Genomic DNA, 22534 nt, shown 5'->3' with positions numbered 1-22534 from the left:
AAACACTTGGAATAGTAAGCTTCTTTCATTTAGTCACTAGGAACACTAAATTCTTTGTACAAGAAACAAAACAGTTAAATAAAGGCTCAGTTATACAGAGGACTCAGCCATTAAATACAAAGAGAACGACACAGGATTCAGCCATTAAACGTGAAGAGAACGACCTTTCTGGAATTGGATAAAACTGGCATTTCAGCTTAAGAACATGCCTAGATATACACATCCTAGTAGAAATGGGCTATGTCACCATCAACAACAGTAAAAAGTAGATTTGTCTTGTTTAGTAAGAGCCAAGTAGCTTATTATGTAAACTGTGACTTCATGCTATGATTAATGCTATCAAAAAACATATGACCAGGGGGGAAAAAAATCCATTACTTCAATAGTTAATTTTAAAATGGCTTTTTTTTGCAAATGAAAAATGGATGTAACCTGTCCACACACAAAGATACTTGTCCTATGATTTTATTTCTCTTTCTGTTATGAAAAATAAGACACCAGCAATTCTTCTAACTCAAATTTTGTCACACATACAAACCTACTCCTTCATACCTGCTGGTAAAAGACATTAGGGTGTTATGACTCTAAACACAGCACAGAGCTTCAGGTACTCAGATGTTTTTAACCCCACCCCACCTACCACACACAACACAAACTCCCCCCAGCCCCCCTGTACCTGGTTATACTCTCAGCTTAATCTTGTCTATCATTCTTTAACTCTCAGTTAGAGTCTCTTAGTACTTGAGCCACGATCCATTTCCTTTCTGCACCAAACACAAAATCGAGTTGGTAAAGACCTCCAAGACTACTGAGTCCAGCCTTTGAACAAATACCACCCTGTCAGCTAAACCACAGCACTAAGTGCCAAATCCCATAATTTCTTGAACATTTCAAGGAATGGTGACTCCACCACCTCCCTGGACAGACAGTTCTAATACTTAACCACCTTTTCAGTGAAGAAATTCTTTCTGATGTCCAACCTGAACCTCCTCTGATGCATCTTGTGGCCATTTCTTATTGCCCTGTCACTTGTTGCCCGGGAGAAGAGGTCAACCCCCCACCTTGCCACAACCTCCTTTCAGGCAGGAAGAATGTTCTTCATGTTGCAAGAAACTCTATCACAGCCCCAATAACCATTACCAAAACTGTCATTAATATTATTAATTGACTCAGTGCCCATTTAAAGTATTTTCTCTTATTAAAAGTTTCTAATAAAAGCTGCTTTCTCAACAACTTGGTGACAACAAGCCAGCTGGCAGAAGGAGAAGTAATTTGCTGGGTTTTAACATGAATGAATCCAGCTTTCTCTGCTTTAAAATACTATTTGAATAAACATAGTGTGCCAGTTTGGACACCCCAAGACACATAGCAATACTCAGACAGCCCTGTTTAACTTTGTTCAGCAGGGACAAAATAAACATGGAGTAACTACTCTGTAACTGTACCAACATTTATGACTAGACAGGTAATAGGGTAAAACTTAAAACAAAACCAATCAGTAAAACCCACACACAGTAGAAGTCCTTAATCAGTGAGTAACTTTTCCTTAACTTTACGAACTGTACGAACTTTTGTGGCAGGAAAGCTAGTACAGGAAAACTGAAAACAAAATTAAAGAAACAACCACTAAAATCCTCACACAGTAAAAATTCTTAACACCAACTTATTTTGCTCTCTGATAAAATTATTATAAAAGTATATTTTTATGCTAAAAAATGAATGAAATTCATTTTCTGGCTGGCATACCATTTATATAAAACGTAAGTCACTGAGACACGTACAATGGTGAAAGAGGTCATGGTTTAACTCTAACCTAGGCAAAACCAACACATACATCTATTTTGACTGTGCTGCTTTAAAATTCACCTGTTGGTTGCCAAAAATGAAGAATGCATAAAAAAATTCTTATTAGGCAAAGAATCTTCTAACATAGAAAAATATGACAGACTTTAAGAACCTGACCTGCTTTGTAAGATTTTCAGACAGCGGTGGGGAGGGAATCAAGTGAAAAACAAATCACAGAAAAAAACTCCATTATTTGTTCAACTTTTTCTAACACAGGCAACTTTATTAAACCTAGAAAATTTAATGAAATGGCAAGAAAAATTCATCACAATTTCTGAAACCTTTCTATAATAAAACATTTCTTAAAGACAAAGTAAAATTCTGGCAAAGCTTTTATAAGCTATTAAGTATTTTACCTATATAAAGCTTCTAGTAATAATTCAGCCATTTCATATCAACAATCAGTTTATGAAATCACAATGATTCAACAGTATCTGCTTGGAGAAGAGAAATGGAGAAGAGGTTTATAAAGGTTATCTTTACATAGCAAATGAAATGCACAGGATTATAGGATATCAGATGCACCATGGCTTATAAAATACATCCATGTTCTCTACTAATTTGATAAAAAATTAAAAAAGAGATTTTAAAAATACTGCACATTTCTTATACATATGATAAGATTGTAGAACACCAGTACCTTTCCTGGTAGTTTGTAGATAAAAATTTTGTATTGCTGGCACAATTGAGTGAAACAGCTATTTCAGCCTGCAGGAACATTGCACCATTTTCTTGTACTAGGCCAAGAACATTCACAAAATAGGCAATGTTTTAAAAAGAGTCCTCAGTACTTAATATATTATGAATTCTGGTTTTCCATCTTCAGGTAGAAGTTATAGTAAGTTACTACAGAATTCTTACCTTCCAGATCTGCACTAAACCCCGGAAGTCAAGCATGGTATTTCAGAATTTACCAAAACCAAGATGAACCAGAGGACAGATTCTTACAAGACTGAAAATGGTAGCATGAAAAAATACACACCACTTGGGCATCCAGCTCTGCCTCTAGGTTTTTGTTGCAGACAAAAGCACAAGTTTCCCTCTTCTTCCACTTGATGGCTTAGATAGTATCAGTATCATGTTTATGTGTTCCCCAAAAGGGTTGCACGCTTTTTTCTGAAAAGCAGTGGCTTTAAATTCTGTTCTATTTCAACACAAGAAGATGTATTTTGCATCTCCACTAAATTTTAAAAGGAGACCATCTGAAAGGACTCTAGTATTTGATGTATACTACACAAAAGTATTGTTTATGAACATATTTTACAGTTGTACAGCTCAGTGATGGAAGTTCAGTACATTCCATGCAATCCGAGATGTAAGCTTCTGGATTCTCCAACAGTACCTACTTCCTTTATGAATTGTGCCACAGCAATAAATACACTCAAAGGACAAAAAACAAAAACCAAATAGTTGTAAGCATTTCTGTACATAGGAAAGAATACTTTTACATTCTACTTGTCTAACATTGTATTTATAATGCTCCGAGTATCAGAATTTTGGTAACCACTTTGATAACCTTTTAATAACACTTTTCAGAAATACATCATGAAGTAAAGACTGGAAAAGCTAATCATACTTTAACTTAGAAGCATTCATATATTGAGAGATAAGGCAGCCAACATATAATTGATTCCAAGTCTAGTACTACAGAGTATACACTGATGCTATTCGTGAGTGCGACAAAGGGGTCAAGCATCTAAAAGCCCAATTTCAGAGCTGGAATACTACATCTTCAAAGAAAGCCCTTCTCTCCACACCTACACAACATATATCGTCCCCTTGTTATGGATAGTTAAAAACAGGTTTTTTCACTGCTAGATAGAAGTGAAATTTAAAAAACAAACAGTAACATTGAATGAAAACCACTTATGAGCACTCCCAAGAGCCAGAGATGAGTTAAATGTTTTCCTATCAAAAACTTCTATGAATAGAATCATACATTAGTATTAGTTCCCTTAGGCAGAGATAAATAATAATAACTGCTGCCAAGATTCACTACTCTGTAATTTCTCTGTGTGGTACACAAGCTGATTCTGCATTCTGGCTCCATACAGAAATTAATTTTTACCTTTTCTATCAAACGGTCTTGGCTTTTGTGAATTGCTAAAGCTTTAGCACAATAGTCAACTCTCAGTTCTAATTACACAATTTCTGGGTTAATAAGAATGGCAATGTTGCAGAGGAGAAGAAAAGAAACTTCATCTATCTCCTAATTCATTAAGGTTCATGTTCAGGTAACAAAGAAGAAAAACAGAAAAATAAAAAGCTATTGGTTCTAAAGGGACCTGGAAAAAAGGCATGGGTCATAAGACAAAGACCTCAAGCTCATACAGGATCAGAGTACTCTCTATTTCTATCTAGCTTAACCCAAACTTTAATGTACTGACATTTTCTTTTCCAATCCTGTATCTAAGTCACAGAACTCCAAACTCTGCACTTAAAAGTTAAGTTTTGAATCCAGCAGCTATGCTGCTAAGTTCACACATGTTAAAACCAGAGACCCCTGTTTTGTCAGATTTCCTGTTTTTATGTTCCAGCACCTTTGTCTCATAAAACATGACTCCAGGCATTACCTTAGGCCAGGTCTGCAAGGTATGCTGCCACCATGCTTGTCCCAACATGGTATTTCCTACATCTCTGGGACAAGGGCATGCAAACATGACCCAAAGACCAGGACTACTGTGCACTGGGGCAGCCCCACCTTGAGTGCTGTGTGCAGTTTCAGGTGACATAACATAAGAAAGACATTAAACTATTAGAGAGTGTCCAAAGGAGGGCAAAAAAAATGGTGAAGGGCCTTGAAGGGAAGCTGTATGAGGAGTGGCTGGGGTCACTTGGTCTGTTCAATCTGGAGGAGATTGAGGAGAGACCTCATTGCCATCTACAACTCCCTCATGAGAGGAAGAGGAGGGGCAGGCACTGGTCTTTTCTCTGGTGCCCAGTGACAGGACCTGAGGAAATGGCCTGAAGTTGTGTCAGGGGAAGTTTAGGTTGGAAAATGTTTTTTCACCCAGAGGGTGGCTGGGCACTGGAACAGGCTCCCGAGGGAAGTGGTGACAGCATCAGCCTGCCGGAGTTCAAGGAGTGTGTGGGCAATGCTCTGGGGCACATGGTGTGACTCTTGGGGATGGCGCTGTGCAGGGCCAGGAGCTGGCCTTGATCTCTGGGGGTCCCTTCCAACTCAACATATTCTGTGATTCTGTGAAATACATACAAAGTAACACCTGTGTTTTTACCTGGATTTTTAATGTTCCAACTTGACCACAGGGCAGCAAACCACCCCTATGTGTGGTTTCCTAAAGTCATCTTTTTCCATTTTTGCTTGTCTGTTCCCAGAAATATTAGCACATTCTCACACATGTGGCTGAGTGGCAACTTTTAAGAGTTCTACTCTGACAAACACTTTAGAAAACCATTTATGTGAGTGTGCATTCTAACAAGCCTTCCAGCAAAGCCTGCTTGCACAGAGCCATCATTTTTCGTATGAGAAAGGGAATTGCACACACATCAAAAAATAATTCCCAATTACAAATGAGTAGAAATTTTAAGTTTTAATGTTATATATTTTACTCTGGGGCTGTCCAGAATGGGATAAATCAGGCAGGCATTATTGCAGCCACATGCAAAAAATGATCCTATCCCTGCTTGAAAAAGATCTTCTGCTGTCCCCTGAGTGTCATGTTGGATCTCTGGAAAGATCAGCATCAAGACTCCTTTCAAAGAAATCTTCTCCCCAATATCCCAGTGGTTTAAGGCCATGCAAGGAAGCACTCTCAGTGTTTATAATCACTACTGCTATGTGACAGATAGCAAACTGGATGTGGATGCTTTCAACCACCATCCTGTACTGTTTGGAAACTCACACAGTGAGAAGACTCAGATGAACTTTTTGACATCTCCCACACAGGTAGAGAGTTTTGGAGGATGCTGTCAAAAGCACTGATCATGTCTCTGCTCACAGTGGACTTACTCATCCCAAACTGGTCAATGGAAACCTAAGGTTACAAAACTCCAGTGGCTGAAAGTTAATTCTCCCAAACACAGTTGTAGGCTTTCTATTTCATCTAGTTACATGGTTCTGCTAAACCAGATTTGTCTCCCACAGTCCAGAACCACTGGTTAATCTGGGAATAAACAGTGCAATGATAAATACTCTCATAAATTCTCTATCCCCATCTTTTTCTTCATATGACCAGATATCCAGAACAGTAAAAATTTATCCTGGAGTATCTTCCTGGAGTACTTGTCCCAGACACAAGGCTACATGCTCCATCCTCTCCATGTTGTGCCCTTCTCTGATACACAACTTGAAGGCACTTGTGCTCACTCTAAATGAGTAGGAAGAGAATGAGCAGAAGGCAGAAAAAAGGTTTGCTTCCATGTATCAGGCCACATGTAACTGAAAGGTAGAAGCAGCTTGCCACTGTTATCCATGAGAGCTAGCATGTGGTGTTTCATGAAGGGGTTCACTGGGAGTTCACAGTTCAAAAATCAAAGGTCTGTGGGATAGCTCTCTTCCAGAGAGTTTCAAAACTCCGGCCTAATAGGGATGCCAAAGCCAAGGAACCAGACTAAATCTAATCCAAAGTAAAACCCCTACAGCATGATGACAGTAGTTACAGCAACCTCAGGAACAACTGCTTTCATCTACTCATCTGCTTCTTTTGTGATTCACTACTTTTTAATGCAGACAAAACCTAAAACTACATTTAAAAAATCTACACATACTCAAAAGTACTTCAAAATGAAAAATAGTAAGTGCAAACCCAAATGCAGTTCAAGTTATTGTGAAAAGTAATTATAACTTCACAGTGATATTCAGGAACATTCTGCATCCTTACTGCATGCAAAATTGTCTCAAGTCGGGGAATTTAATTTAATTAAATTTATTGCCAATTACAAAAGTTTTAATTACCAATTTGGGTATTGAGAAACAAGACAAATAGTAAAACACCCATCCAAAGAAAACACTTTTCATCTCTCTTTGTCTGTCTGCACTTCAGGCACCGCTTTTTTCTCCTTTCTAGTCCCCAGTCTCCTTGCTTTTGCCATTATGTTGCACTCAGTCCCTTTGGAGAGGCAACGGATGAGTGGGGCAGTACAGTGAGGTTACTGCATAGTGACTTGCTCTTTTTGACTCTTCTTGTTTCTTGCTCTTTTCAACTGCTTTAGTATGGATCCTCCACCAGACAAAATCCCCTTTGGGATTGTACCTGTCCAGCATGCATTCTTCCATGAATTGCAGCCCCTTCAGAGGTGTACCATTAGCTGTATTTTCTTTTGTGTGCCCTCATATATCTCTTGTCTCTCTCTTCAAGCCTACTCTGTTATTTCCCCCATATTTCTATTTCTGCATTGTTTTGTGTCTCTTGCATCACCTTCATGCCTCCTTCTGTGTCTTCTTTCACATCTCATTTCACACAACCCCTCACATCCCTCCTCCTTGTATCTTCACTTGTGCCCCCTGACACATTTTCCTTTGCATATCTCCTCTGCTGTGGTGTTTCCTGTCTCTAGTCAGTTCTGACTTTTCTTAAGTCTGTTTTCTCAGAGATGCCATATTCTGTTTGGTTCCAGTTTCAGTTGTGCAGTGGGTCCATATCATCCTTCACTGAGCTGGCTTGAAACAGCTGTGCCCAGCACAGGGAAGACCATGCTTTCCTCCCAGCCCTGCAGCTCCCTAAAACCCCTGCCATTTACGCCACATACAATTTTTAAGGTGGACAGGAAGCTCAGCCGTAATGATTTATGGATCTGTGATTTCACATAGATGGACAAACAGCGACGGGCACTAGCATAAAAACATCCCTTGTCATCAGTACTTGAAAAACAAAATTAAGGTTTTTATGATTGCTCTTTTCTTAAGAGCTACTTACACCTGCATTAATATTAGTGAGAGATTTATTAATTTCCAAAGACCAGATGCCATGACAACACATATGGTTTTTTATGTATACCAGTTCCAGAATATGGGAAGACTACAAACTTCTGAAATTAATTAAATCTGACTTACCATAACAGAATCAAGTTTTTGTTTCACCTTCTGCATTCTCATTGATGCTCTTGCAACATTGACAAACTGATCTGCTGGAGACATCACTGAGCTCTTTTGTACAGGAATTTCAGAAAAACTGCTAAAGAAGTGTGGCTCTCTTGGTGCAGCTGTGGTAAGTGATGAACTGAGATCTCTTACGAGTTCAGCTTCCTGTTGTGCAACTGTAGAAATAACCAATATTAATGTCTCAGGTGAAGCCTTACATTGCCATGGGAAAAAAAACCCACTGAAGGATTGCAGCCATTTTGTCAGCCACATCTTCAGTCAAACACCATCAGAAGCTGTACCAATAGTGCTATAGGGAAAACCTGAAAATTACATGAAATTTTCCCCTTACTACCCTTTTTTTTTTCCCTAACTCTTCTGATAAAAATATCTCAATTCTGTTATCTGTGTTCAGCAGCCTCTCATACAGAACTGGTATTTTTGTATTGCTTATGAACAACAGTGCTCCTCATGCAGAAATATTGGCATTGGGTGGGGGGAGGGAGTGGGAAGAGAAAGGAATTTTTCAAAGGCAATAAAGTTATAAAGCTTGCACTGAGTTCAAGTCAGTGACATTTCACATTTTTTTCCAGCCTAGTTCAAGTGAGTTTATTATATTTGAGCAATTATTTCAGAAGCTGACAGACATATTATACATGCACAGGACACACTGACTGACAAATTGACTTTTGCAGTTTTTTGTACTATGGTCTCAAGCCAACAAAGGTTAAAAGAATTCTTCATGCAAGTTCTGCCTAGGATATTAATAGAACTGTTGGTGTATCTAAAATACATAATGTCGGAGCCTTAAAAATTGTGTGTGACTAAAATTAGCTTTACTATATGTTTAAATCTTTCAACACTATGACAGTATGACTATATTCTAAAAGCAAAGAGGGTGCTTTTAACCAAAATAGGAACAAAAAGATAGTAACCAACAATGCAAGAAAAAGACCACAACCTATGCAAAGTCTTACTGTCAGCAGTCAGAAGACACAAATAACTATGACTGTGCTATCTGTGTGATCTCTAAATGTGTATGCACATATATATTTTTTCAAACTACAGTGTTAAGTTTTTTAAGACTCACTGTCTGCTCAACAATCAAAAAATTTTAAAGAAACCCTTCACCCCCCCAAAAATTTCATTGTTTTTTAAACTTTTTCCAAAGTACAGATATATCCTACTTAATTGAAGTTTAGCACTGAATATTGATTGCACAGTCATTCCACTTAATATTCCTGTAAAAGTCAACCAATTCAATAGACAACCTACACTGAGATTTTATACGAGTAATCCCATTACTACATTACTTAAAAAGCCAGTGTATAAAGACAGGATTAGCTTTACAGATCTGTTCCCTGCAAACATAATTCAAACAAAAAAATTACTGCATAATTCATATTAACACATTAACTCTCTAGATGCAAATGTTCTTACTTGAACACAACTACCAAAAAAGCCTGCAAAGCACAATCTGAATTTTATTTTGTATACCAAAAATTCAAAATTAGCATTTATCACTATCTTCTCTTCAATATAACATTGGGAATAAACATATCTCTCACATAATCACATCACAGATGTAACAGCTATTTATTAAAAGTCTGTACACTCTCATTCATTTCTATACAGCTCCTCAACATTATTTTGTAACATAGCTGGCACAAACTATTGAGATTCCTATTAAGCTCCTAATTAGTTTCCCAAACAATTGTATTTTCTGGTTCCATAATTCATCTTGATACTGGAAAAAGGGCTTTTGTATGATGCTGCCTATATATGATAAAGTGCTGCAAAAATCACACAGTACGAAATACAAAAACAAATTTAAACTTGAGGGACCTCTGGTGATTTTGGCTTGGCCAAAACCCTTGCTTAAAGTGGCATCACTTAGAGCAGGTTGTGCAGGATCATGTTCAATTCAGTTTTGGTATCTCCCAGAAAAAGATATGCATTATCATCAAATGACTGTTTTCTATTTCCTTTGAAAGAAGTACCAATACTAGCAAACCACTTATAAATACAAAATACTTACAGGTGAATATCAAGAAAATTTGTACTGTACCTTTATAATCATAAATGTATACAAGTATTGGATGGTTTTGACCAAAGGCACAAAAAGACACCATGTGTTCATGTGGATGAAAGGCAACATCACGAAGTGGAGATGTGAAGGAGAGTTCAGAATATATGGCCACCTGATCTCCTGCAGAAGTGAAAAAAGTTTATTAATGCCACAGGAACATATCTGAAACAAATTCAATACAGGAAAATAACAGCTGGTTAAAGCTAGTATTACTGCAGTGTCTGCCACTGTAAATAAATGTTGTTCAGTCAATTTCCTCATTGAGAAGTAGCATTTTGGCATAAGACAAAGGAAATATTGCATGATTTTAAGTTATTCAGTAAGTCAGAAAAGTTATTGCTGTTGCAATAGCTGCAGGAAATGCCAGAGGATGCACCAGGTTAGCTGAGTTCTCTTGTTCTGATAAGCAAGTTCTGGAAAGGTGGCGTTCCACAGTATTTGTTTGTGCTTGCATTGTACAAAGATAGCCATCTTACTTGTGGATTTCAGCTATACAGTACTGACAGGAGTGAAAGTTGAGCAGAGAATTATTAAAAAATATAAATAAAATTAGCTCTTCAGCTGATGGCACTACAAATGCAAATACAGTGTGTAAACAAAGTCAAAACCCAATAAAAACATATTAATAACAAAGTTCCTCCCTCCTTTTATTATTATTATTTTTTTTAAGTTTCAGGCAAATTATGTAGTGGCAGAGATTCAAGTTAATGTAGCTGGAAACATGGAAAGAAATTCAAAACAGATCTGTTAGTTATCTGCCAGTTTTAAAATATTTACTTTTTTTATTTTAAAAAATTATATAGATTATAATTACAGACAGAATATAATGTCATCAAATCCAAAATGGTATTCTGCTACTTTCTACTCTTATTTTTGTCTCTTTTACCTCCTGTACAAGAAACTCTACCCTACATTTTAGTCACATTTTTTCAGAAAAATTTTGGTAGCTATTTTGAAACTCCTTGGCTTGGGGACTAATTCACAGAGGAACCTTATATACCACACACCAAAAATATTCCATCTCTGACTGCCCACCACAGAGATGAAGTGGTTCTGAACAAGAGAGATTTGATTCTCAAATCTAAACAACACAACAGAAAAACTTACCTGACCTAAAACATTTTTTGTGCATTCCATTTTAAGATCCTCACCACATGTAAAGAGTTGCAGTATACAAAAAGCTGAGCCTCAGGTGCTCCAGTCATGCTGGATATTACAAATGTTACCTCTATTAATTTCCTCTAGAGAATTAAATCTGAGATTAGTAACAGCTATTTAAAAGGTGGAGCTGAAGCTTCAGGATTTAAGAACATCTTACCAAAGTTTAATTCCGTAACAAAAGTGTTTCAATAAACCTTAAAAAATCCTTTCCCCCTCAGCCTTGACAATCTGGCTTAAGTCCATAAAATAATTAGTTACCTGTTTCTGGATTCCAAACATAAGCCTTTCCATCTTCACTTCCTGAAAACAGGAATGTACCACATGGTGTTAAGGTGCTGTGAATCTTTTCTCTGTAATTTGTGGCACCTATGTATTTCTTTGCAGCCAAGCTAAAGATAAAGAAAGTTTGCAGATATAGCAGATACGTTCAGAATAGACAATGTAACTTTTTAAGTGTCAGTTCCCCCCTCTATTCCTCAGAAAAATCAATATACCTCGCATCCCAAACACAAGCACACACTTTTTGCAGAGTGCAGTGTTTATCCTTTCTTTTCCCTGACCTTCATAATGCACCTGACAGTATAGGTGAAAGTGTACATCCTTGTCTTTCAGCAGAAAAAGGAAATCCTCAGATCTAGAGAACAGATAGAGATGCAGTAATTTGCACTATCTTGATCCTGGGCTTTGCAAAAAAATGGGGAAATTGTCACTATTACTCCAAGCTCTGCCAAAAAAGTTTTCATTATGCTTCTTGAGCTTGAATCATTAAACTTACCCAGCAGCTCTCTTCAGCTCTTCAGACTAATGTCTCCTTGGTTAGAAAACCAGTAGTAGAATCAACGGATTTCAGACATAAACGTTGATTTACTATTGATATGTTTAATATTATTTTGCAACTTAGGTAGCCTAATCTTTTTTCAGTAAAACACTCCTGGTCAGCACAGTCATAATGATCTACTGTCAAACAGTTTGTAGGCATCAAGTAGGAGAGAATCCACAAAAGGATAGAAAGAAGCATAAGTCAGCTTGTAAGAGGCTATTTTAAACATGAGGCATAGCCTAGAAAAAGGTATCAAAGTTCAACATGGAGACTAACCCAGCAGCAATACTACAATGCAGAATTGGAAGAAAGAAGAACAGCAATAGGCCACTGTAGCCCTCAAGGACAGAAGACAGTATCTTTTCAAATTTGTTACTGCAGAAACAATGGAGGTATACTGGGAGAAGTGCAATGCATTTAATACGACAGTAAAATTATTTTAAACAATATTCCAAATGCGGATACCCTAGATGAAATTCTATTTGGCAAGTAAGAGAAAAGGATGCCTTAAAGATCCCAGTGCGAGACCATATTAACCCAAATAAGAATTTTAGCTGTATGAATAAGAAAGATAGCATCTCTGAGATGTCTTTAGGAGAGCCCTGCAAGATGTAAAACTAGCCTTCACATGAAACCCCAAGGAGAGGACTGAACCCAAACCAAATCCCGATCACATACCTAAGTGACAGGACAGCAGCATTATCCAAAAAGATAAAAAAGCAAGTTGAAAGGGGAAAGTTAAGAGCAACCAGCTGTCAATCAAAGTGAATTGTGTTCATCCGTGACCTCCACCCCCTCTTTTCTCATGCAGGGAATGAACAGTTAATGCTGACGTGTAAAGTTATCACTGCTGGGTATCTGACCCTGTGGTTTATTGATAGACTTAAGTCAATGTAACTGTGGGCTGTGGTCAAAGTAGCAGTCCTGGTGGTGTCCTCTCCACCCTTATTTTCCCAGGCTCTCCCTCATTTCTTCTCTAGTGTTTGGGCAGCTATCAGATGAGTTTGATCAGGTAGTTGATTAAAATGAAAATTAATCATTTGTATTTGTAGGCTAATTTTTAGTTGAATCAGCTCACTGATCTGACTTGCCCCTCATCAAAAGATCTATAGAGATGATAAAAAGGAAATGCTAGGAATACATGGCCAAAGGTGTGGGAGATTGCAGGAGATGGTACGTTCTATGGATAAACTTGCTTAAAATCATTGTGAAATTGCACCCCATATTAAACTCTTTCTTAAAGATTAATATGCATGCCCATTTTTCCCCCTCAAACTAAAACTCTCTGCACATTTTAGAAAGAGGAGCAACAGAAGAACACTAACTCAAAAACTATAGGTTCCCTCTCTTAATCCAGCAATTTCATGCTTCAGTTGAGTGGACAGTTTAGCTCCTAGCATGGCCATTATAAGTCATCATCCACAGTAAAAGAGAAAAGTGCACTATAATACAGTAAAGTCCTAGTTCAAACATTCAATCCAGTCCAATAACAGAACTGCTTAGCTTGGAAAACACCTTCAAGATCATTAGTCCAACTGTTAACTTAGCACTGTCCCGTCCACTACTAAACCATGTACCTAAGGGCCACACCTACACATCTTTTAAATACCTCCAGGGATTTTCTGTGTAGTGAGGGGCAGAAAGAAATCTATGAAATTAAGGATGAAACATTCAGAAAACTTGTTCACATCTTTAATGTGACTTTCCAAGCGCATCTTATCAACATATGAAAGTGATTGGTGAGAGACTCTGCCCACTCCCACCCAATGAAAGGGCAAGAGGGAATGGACATAAATTGAAATATAGCTAATTCTGTTTAAAATGTAAGAAAAAAGTCTTTTACTTTGAGGGTGAATGAACACTAGAACATGTTACTCACAAAAGTCATAAAATCTCCATCCTTCAAGATATTAAAAACCCAATTGTATAAAGCTCTGAGTAACATGCTGCTGTGATTTGATTATTGGGTTGAACTGGTCATTCTCCCAACATGAAACTCAAGCGAGTCTGTAATCTTCTTGGTTTTTATTTTAGTTTATCATCAAAGAATCATGCTTATAACTATCAAGAATGAGAAAACTTGTACAAAAATATCTCATAGCCTGCTTAATACACCATAATATGTACACCACTGCGTTTTTCAGTATTTATGATCATCTTCCATTTCATCATCAAAATATCCTTCACAGAGTCTTGAAAATGCAAAACTAACACATGTATGTTACCAAGTTCTTTTCATGCCCAGACTGCATTTTAAAAGGGATTTCAATCTTTACAAGACTAACATTGTATTCTTCATGCCACTTTAGGCTCCCAAGTAATCTAGTAATTTTTAGATATTCTATGCTAAAAGTCTTACTCAATATCACCCAAAAGGTCTGTAACAGAGCAGTGTTTTGAAACCATTTCCTAACCCTAACATTTCTATCCTTGATTATTAGGACATCTTTCTCCTTCCCAACTACACAACTAATACCTTTGTGGTACTTTATTCCCCCAAGTAAATTTTAAAACAGAAAGGAAATACACATTTGTCACCAAAAATACTAACATTCTGAGGTCCATAATTCTCAGGGTACTGTCTTTGGCATGGATTAATAAATGCCTTCCATTCGGATGCACTTCCAAATGATTTATTGGTGTTCCTTTAATATCATTTTCTTTTATTTCCTACAGAAAGATGGAAAATAAAGAAAATTATATAACTTTGTGTTTTAAAACTCATGTTTTTACATGTTATTGCCCATTTTTCTCTCGCATTACTCTTCTTCTGCTCAATTCATTTTATTTGGATAAGGAAAAAGTTTGTTCCTATATCAAGGCATTACATCCTAGACATCAACCTTTTACAACCATGAGGCAGATTCTGTTGTGACTGAATTTTAAAAAAATTAAGCTGATGACAGAAATGCTGACTGAACATTACGGTTCTGAAGTATGAACAAAGGTGATTTGTAAAGCCTGTGGTCTATTTTTTTTGTCTCTAGAGAACAAACTTAACACATTAGCATTTACCTGTTAATACAGTGCTATCAAACCCCAAGTATTTTCATGTTTTATATAGAAAAAAAATATAGAACCACAGGATCCTAGAATATCCTTAGTCGCAAGGGCCCCACTATGAACATCAAAGACCAACTCCTGACCCTACACAGGAGAGCCCCAAGAGTCAAACCATGTGCCTGACAGTCCAACACTTCTTGAACTTTCTCAAGCTTGGTGATGTGACCACTTCCCTGGGGAGGCTGTTCCAGTGCCCAACCCAATTACGTTGCAAAACTATTAAAAAAAATTAAGTCAGTGAATTGCTGCACATTGTATCAGTTCTCCTATACCAATTTTTAAAGAAAATACATCTACACAGTTAAAAGGTAATGTATAAAAAAATTTATTCAAATCAGATTTATAGATATGAAACAGTTCATGTAAAAATTACAAAGCTAGTTTAAGAAACCCGTTTACCTTATTTATCTTCCAGTGTTGAAAAAGGTGTTGAGAACTTCCTTTGACAGGTGTATCCCAAACTATTATCAGTCCTGAACTATCTCCTGAGAACATGTGGTATCCTGAGAAATAATGTCTTATAAGTAAAATACCACCCACAAAAAAATAATACAGAAAACAAGAAACAACCTTCTGTTCTATCACTTTTGTGAATAGGCAAATACCAATTATTCCATCTCTTTCGCTATAATATACTCATTGCAAATGCATTTGCTCATATTGCACAACATAAGCTGACACCATAAATTTGGATGTAGCATATACATCAAGTACTGAGGTGCAGAACATAGTTTTAATATTTTTCATTTTTACTCATGTTCTAAAACCAGCAAATGTGAGCATTTACAGCTCAACGAGCTTCACATGATAGCTCAATGCTTACCTATACATTCACTAAGACAATCTGGAACTAGAACAAATAGTGTTTTCCAACACTTGCTCTTTAAGCACAAATATTTATTCTTTATAAAAATACAGCTTTCCTCTTTGCAGTACCTACTCAGTGACTAAAATGAACCACCTATTAGTGATGTCACTAATACTGGAAAAAGTCTAACTTTAACTTTCACTCATCTTCAACTCTTCCTCCACTAGTACGTGTCAGTACAACATTCACTTTCAGCTGTTAACCTACCAGCTGACATGACTCGCAATGGTCAAACCTCTGTCCCTTTCTCTCAGTGTTTCCTACTCTTGTCAATATTGAAAAGTTCATCACCTTCCCACTTCTTCAGTCTAGTGTTAAAATTCTCACAATCTAATTACTACTACCTCATTTTCTTTATGGAAGAGTCATAGAATGGTTTGGGTTGAAAGGGACCTTAAAAACCATCTAGTTCTGACCTCCCTGAAATGGGGAGGGACACCTTCCACTACAACAAAGCCCTGACCAACATGGCCTTGACCACCTTCAAGGATGGGGCACCCACAATCTCTCTGGGCAACCTGTCCCAGTGTCTCACCACTTTGCCAGTAAATAACTTCTTCCTAAGAAATTATATACTGGGAAATAATAAAGAAAGAAAATATACTGCTGCCTCTACAAAGTGAACTAGTAACACTCAAGTTGGTCTTCAATTGGAAAGACAACTATTTGTAAAAGCAATATTAACTATATACCTTCTGCATCAAAACAAAGTGTGTTGATGAAACTTTTGTGACCATCAAGCTCCTGTAGTAGTTGCCCATGGATTTCTTTCACATTTGCATTCCAGATTCTAATCACTGAGTCGTAACATCCTGTCACAACCAACGAGTCAGCAATTGGGTGGTACTTGGCAGTATAGACAAATGAAGGATGAGGGAAAACTCTCTCTGCAGAGGCCGCCTTCATTTCTATTTTCCACATTCTGAAAGGAAACAAGGTCAGAATTTCTACAGCAGAAAGCAGTCACACACACAGGTACAACTGCTGCTGTACTTTGTGCTACTGGTTCTAGAGGTAAATACTTGCAAACACTTAACAACACCTGTTTATCCTGCCATTTCTTCCACCTCTATTTAACCCTTTAATATGGTACTTTCCAACAAGAATTATGAAACATTTACTACTTTACACAGAATTAGGTCTTCAAAGCAAATTAATGACTGCTTACTCACTTAATGGATATATTTCTCATTTTAAAATACTCATAAAGAATTCCATGGAACGCATTCATTTCTTTCTTTCAGGAGTTATAACCAAATTAATATTTTCTGGGGTATCATCCATTTAAAACAATTTTAAAACAAGAAAACCCTTAAAGGAACATTGAGGGCCACTAAATATAAATAAAACCCGAGAAATTTTTAAAATAATAATTACCAGCCACACAGTGATCATGATCTCAAGGATGTTTACATCACATAAATTCACTTCTTACTATTAATCTATTTCCTATCCTTTGCCACCCATAGCTGCAAGATCAGATTTTTCTTAGTGCTTTCTATTTGATGGTATGCATTTCATTAGTGAGCCTTCCCAAAAATGAGTCCACAAAGAATAGAACAGTACCTGGATCATTAAATACAGGTGGGCAGCACTTTGCACAGAGTGTTCAGCTACAGTACATTATTAAATTGTTTTAGTGGCACCCTTCCAGGTGAGGTGACCATTTCTGGTGGCTACTGAGGAATTCTAAGCTTACTCAGAGGTGATTTAATTAGAAAATTCCAACCCTTTAGAGTACTGCAATTAATTCACAATTTGATGCAGAAAGGTCACAAGGAGTCTACCTATCTTTTAGAATGATTTTGATCTAACAAAATAAAAACTAATTTATTGCTCACAAATATTGTGGAACTAAACCTTGGGAAGGCTTGAGGATAACATAAAACATTATATAAAGAAGAATTCACATAAGGTCATGAATTTACCTTCACATTGCCTTAGAATTCAGTACAACATTATCCAAATAATAAACTGATAATGGCTTTAAAGCAATGGGGTGCTGGGACTTTTTAAGGAGCTGAAGGCAACTCACAACAAATACAGGAACTAATAACTCATACAGTGACTGTGCATAGTACACAGAAAAGGAGGCAGACCACTGCAGTTTCAACTTGCTGCCACAAATTCAAGAATTGAGGAACAGCTCAGCCTTCTTATAGGCAACATTAATGACTGAAATTGATATTTACCTCAGTATAAAAAATTCTTATTTAATCCACTCCCAAATTAAAAAAATAAAAGGACTGAACTCTCAAAACACTCTTTTTAGGCCTACATAGAAGCAGCAAAAAGACCTTAAAACAGTTCCACACATACAATATATCATTTAACAATTCTTCTGGCATTTCAATTATGCAACTGCCTGTAGCATTACTGAGTTGCATAACAGAAATAACAGATAGGGATCTGAAGAGCTAAAAAAACCCCAAAAAGCTCTATGAAATCCAATGAAGTTGTTCATAATAAAACTGTACAGTGTCCCAGCCATGTTTTCATGTGTATCTACAGCTTTGAGGGTTTTGGTTTTCAGATCTGAACAGATCAATATTTTAACATTAACACTGTATGGAAGTACACTTTAATTGTAGAGGATTTGATTTAATAAATAACAGTATCAAAATTCATATACAGCAATTTAAGCTGAATTCTTTTACTAAGTGTCAAAAACCAAAAGAACACCACCAATACACATATATGCAGTGTGGCAAATTCACACACATAACTTGAATCTTAAATTTTCAATTTCCTGCCTCATGTTCAAATTTGCAAATTTAATATTTCATTTACAGTATGGCAATTTCTCCAGGAACAGAACATTACAACTGTCTCAGTGTCTTCTTGAAATAAAAAGTCTTTTGTTTTTTCACTGCACTGTAGATGTAGTCACTAGAGTTTTTGGAAAAGCTTTAGTTTCAAATACAAACACATTAGAAATAGTAAATACAGTGTAAGAGATTAACCCAATCACAATTTTTATATTACTGTAGTCACACAGTAATCAAATCCTTAATTAAAACATTGTAGCAGTTTGTAGTAACACACTGAAATGGACCACTTTCTTTTCAACTTCTGATGGTATCTGCCAGAACATCTCACCATACTGACCTGACAGTGCCGTCAGAGGAAGCAGTAAGAAGATATTGATTGTCTTTTGACCAACAAAGATCATACACTATGTTAAGGTGACCATAAAATTCTCTCAAGAGCTGTCCAGAAGGAATTTCATACACTAGGGAAGTTCAAACAGAAAAATAAAAGTTTTGTAAGTATTTTCACTCACATAGATGTAGCTACTAGAGCCAAAGTTTAGTCTAATCCTAGGCTGATTTTCTGCTAGCATAAATCAACTCATTTTCTTTGTCTTCTTATTTTGAGGCAACAGAATGAAATAATTGCTAGATATGAATGGACAGAAAGCATCTACTTCCATCTAGTGGTTCATGGATGTCACAAATGTCCTACCCCTTAAGAAACAGTTTACTTGCTTTAAATTATTAGAACCAGATTAGGATTAAGCTGGGGTTTTTTAAATTTTTGACAACTACTTGACCAATCTTAGAAATATTTTAACACTGAGATAATTTTCCGGGGCTGTGTAATAAAGGAATCTAGATATACTGTTCCTTGCATTTAAACACTTACTTTGTGCATGCTTAAAATACTGCTCTCTCTAAATCTCAGAATTCTTATGTAAGGTTTAAGAACTATGTAGTTGAAGCTAGTCAAAAAGTAGTCAAAAGTTTGAGTTATAAGGAATGTTTGTACTTGGACTGAACTGGACCATGGAAGACAGCAGCTTCCAGCAGTCTGTCTGGAGATGACAACATTCAGGCATCTAACTTTCAAGACAGGTTAGGAGAAAAACTTACATGAAAGGTGTATGAGGTGGAGGCTTAAAAAGTTATTTCCCTTAAAACATTATCATCAGAAACTATGTTCCTTCTGCAAACTCATTTAGTATTTCCATTAGGTCTCTGGGCAGAAATCGTGCCATTTCATACCATTAAACTGTGTATATGTAACCATGTAAGAAAAGCCAGTTTCAGCCCTATCAACACAGAAAGGGCGTTTTCCTCAATGCTCTTTAATGCACAGAACAATGTTCAAATCACAATTATAAACCAGAAACTTTCAAAAAGCACAATTTAAAAATTAACTTCCCTTAACCTTTAAATTCCAAATGCATGAATTATAAGAAAAAAACCAAAACGTTTTTAACTTACAAGCAATAGGATAGCCATTCCTTCCTGCACATGCTGCTGCCAGTGTTCTCCCATCATGAGAGAAGCGGATACAGAAGCAGCCCATATCCCCACCTCGCAGGGAAAACAGGTGCTTGTTGGGTATGCGGCAAGCCTGGCTTTTCAGGGAACAAGCAGTAGGAATATTAATTATGTAATGCATAAAATACACTCTAACCCCTGACATGCAGAAGTTCTAAAAGGCTAGTAACTTCTTAATGGCATTCCAAAGTAAAATTCAAAGACATTATTACAAACAGAGACAGTTTTGCAACATAACCTAGGCCACATGAATGTATAATCTCTTTCTGCTCCATTATTACAAACAACTAGCAAGTTTAAAAAGACCTAAAAAAAAAATTAAAATTGAAATAATTTCCTTAATCTTAAGAAGAGCTTAATAATGCCTACCATCAATGATGTAAGCTGTGGAGTTAAGACTGTAAGTCAAGCTTGTTTAAGGAGTCTAAGCACAACTTTTCAGCAGTGTGAACTCAGAAACCCAACAACAGGCACTCAAACCTTTGGTCTTCCACCAAATCACTTTTAGCATCCTCATCTGTATTTAAATCTCTGACTTTTAAAGACAGAACCAGAGATGAAACATCCCAAAAAATGGAATGAGTAATATAGCTCCCTTTCCCTTCTCCCAACATACTACCTCTTTTTGACCCAATGGCTTTTTCTCCTAAACTAAATTCAAAGTTTAAGGTGAAGGACGATATCCACAGTAGCTACGTGGTTCTTCAGTGTAAGCTCTTTGTGTTATCGTATAAAAGTATCTTCAGCAAACAAACAAACAAACAGAAAAAGTCAAGAAAATATATTTCTAATCAAGCTGAAATCTGAGAACTGGTTTCCTGTCTTACTTCCATTACCTTAATAACCCTACTCTTTCAAATTCTTAGAGAATTATGCAGATAAAAATACCTGTCTGTTCTGGTGAAAAAATGGTTAAATCAAGCATATTTGCTCAGGTTAAGCCTCATCTACTATCTATGACAGTTTTTTATGTTTTGTTTAATATTTTTATTAATTAATTAATTACCTGCTTCATAATACTTACAAAAATATAGTAAATATATAAATTATTTTCATTTAAAATTCAAAGAAAAACACTTCACCTGTCCAGGCAATCTTGACCATTTAAATGGCTCCTTCTCCTCTGAAGAAGGTTCATATCCTTCTCTCTGGAGTTCTGACAGCGCTGTATTAGCTTGTTCCTGTTGAACAGCTGCCATGGAGTGAAAAGAAGGACCAACCTTAAGGCAAACAAAACTAAGTATCAGGGAAAAAATATTTTTAAAGCGAACAATATAATTTCTGAAAAGATTAAAAGGTACTTTTAATTTAAATGTTTTGCTACATCTGAAACACAGAGAATGGAAGAAGCTTAATACATGAAAACTGCATTGCAAAATTTCACAGGAAGTCAGAAAGTAATCCAAGCTTCCAAAGTTGTGTCAATCAAATGGTATCACAATTTTTTCAAATAATTGTTACTTTCCTACTTTTAATAACTATTAAGGTCAGTGAAAATTAGAATTACTCTACTATTGTACCATATTGTACTACTGAGAAGGTGCATATCTCACCAGGCTTCCACAGATCACCTCTTCATAGTACAAAAGTGAGCAGAAGAAAGTATTATTAGAGCTCTAAATACAAAAGGGAAATTATATAATAGAACAATATTGTACTTGCATTGTAGAAAATGAAATGCCATATTTATCTTGAATGCTCATCTCAGCACATACCAGTGTAAGCCTATCTTTAAAGAAGCTTTCATTTGTGAAAAAAAATACAGCTCAATACAGCTAGAGGGTGCTGGGAATCAGAGTTAAGTAACTTGCATATTTTCTCCAAGAATTCATACACCTGCATGAGTCCAGTGACTTAAAATGTCAATTCTGCTAATAAGAAGGAACATTAATCAAGAAAGTACTCTGAAATTCTTCTGTCAGTAGCAAAATATTCGAAGCTTTAGGTGGGAAAGTATGCCTATTTTTCAAAGATACCTATGAAGGGCTAAGTTTGAAACACCTACCTTGAGATGCAACATTCTTATTATATATTTTATATACTGCATGTAAGCCCAGCTTTTATATACACGCATAGGAACATAGACTCACATCCTCTATCTAGGTACTAGTTCCTACAGAAAAGTCTGCATATTTGCAAATATGCTTACGTATTATATATTTAACTTACATGATCTGGCGGTTTTAGGCCTTTTACAGTTATGTATAATGTTGATGGGTAACGATTTCTAGGACATTTTGCCCACCAGTCATAAACCTCAACAGCATTTGAATATGACTTGGTCCTTGAAGGTGGGTAATATAATTGTAGACGAAGTTTTCCACCAACATTTAGAACTCCATTTGCACCTACAAGCTGGAAG

The 22534-nt window shown here is 36.4% G+C and overlaps 1 protein-coding gene across 4 annotated transcripts in view; it reads right to left on the bottom strand.

The window, feature by feature from the left end:
• Positions 1–22534, bottom strand: part of AHI1 (Abelson helper integration site 1) — a 91288-nt gene that overhangs the window by 51327 nt on the left and 17427 nt on the right. For 3 of the 4 annotated variants that reach the window (XM_039568988.1, XM_039568987.1, XM_010401256.4), the window contains 10 exons: positions 22342–22527; positions 21255–21392; positions 20113–20245; positions 18995–19118; positions 16579–16808; positions 15418–15521; positions 14507–14625; positions 11394–11524; positions 9954–10094; positions 7859–8061 (listed from right to left, as the gene is read on the bottom strand). In XM_039568988.1, coding sequence (XP_039424922.1) covers positions 7859–8061; positions 9954–10094; positions 11394–11524; positions 14507–14625; positions 15418–15521; positions 16579–16808; positions 18995–19118; positions 20113–20245; positions 21255–21392; positions 22342–22527 — 1509 coding nt within the window. Of the gene's footprint in view, positions 1–7858; positions 8062–9953; positions 10095–11393; positions 11525–14506; positions 14626–15417; positions 15522–16578; positions 16809–18994; positions 19119–20112; positions 20250–21254; positions 21393–22341; positions 22528–22534 lie in introns of all 4 variants that reach the window. The other variant, XM_010401262.4, reaches the window with a different exon arrangement.

This window comes from Corvus cornix, chromosome 3 (assembly GCF_000738735.6).
Source record: "Corvus cornix cornix isolate S_Up_H32 chromosome 3, ASM73873v5, whole genome shotgun sequence".
NCBI lineage: Eukaryota > Metazoa > Chordata > Aves > Passeriformes > Corvidae > Corvus > Corvus cornix.
Note: the sequence above shows the minus strand (reverse complement) of the source record. Positions and strands in the feature narration are given on the sequence as shown.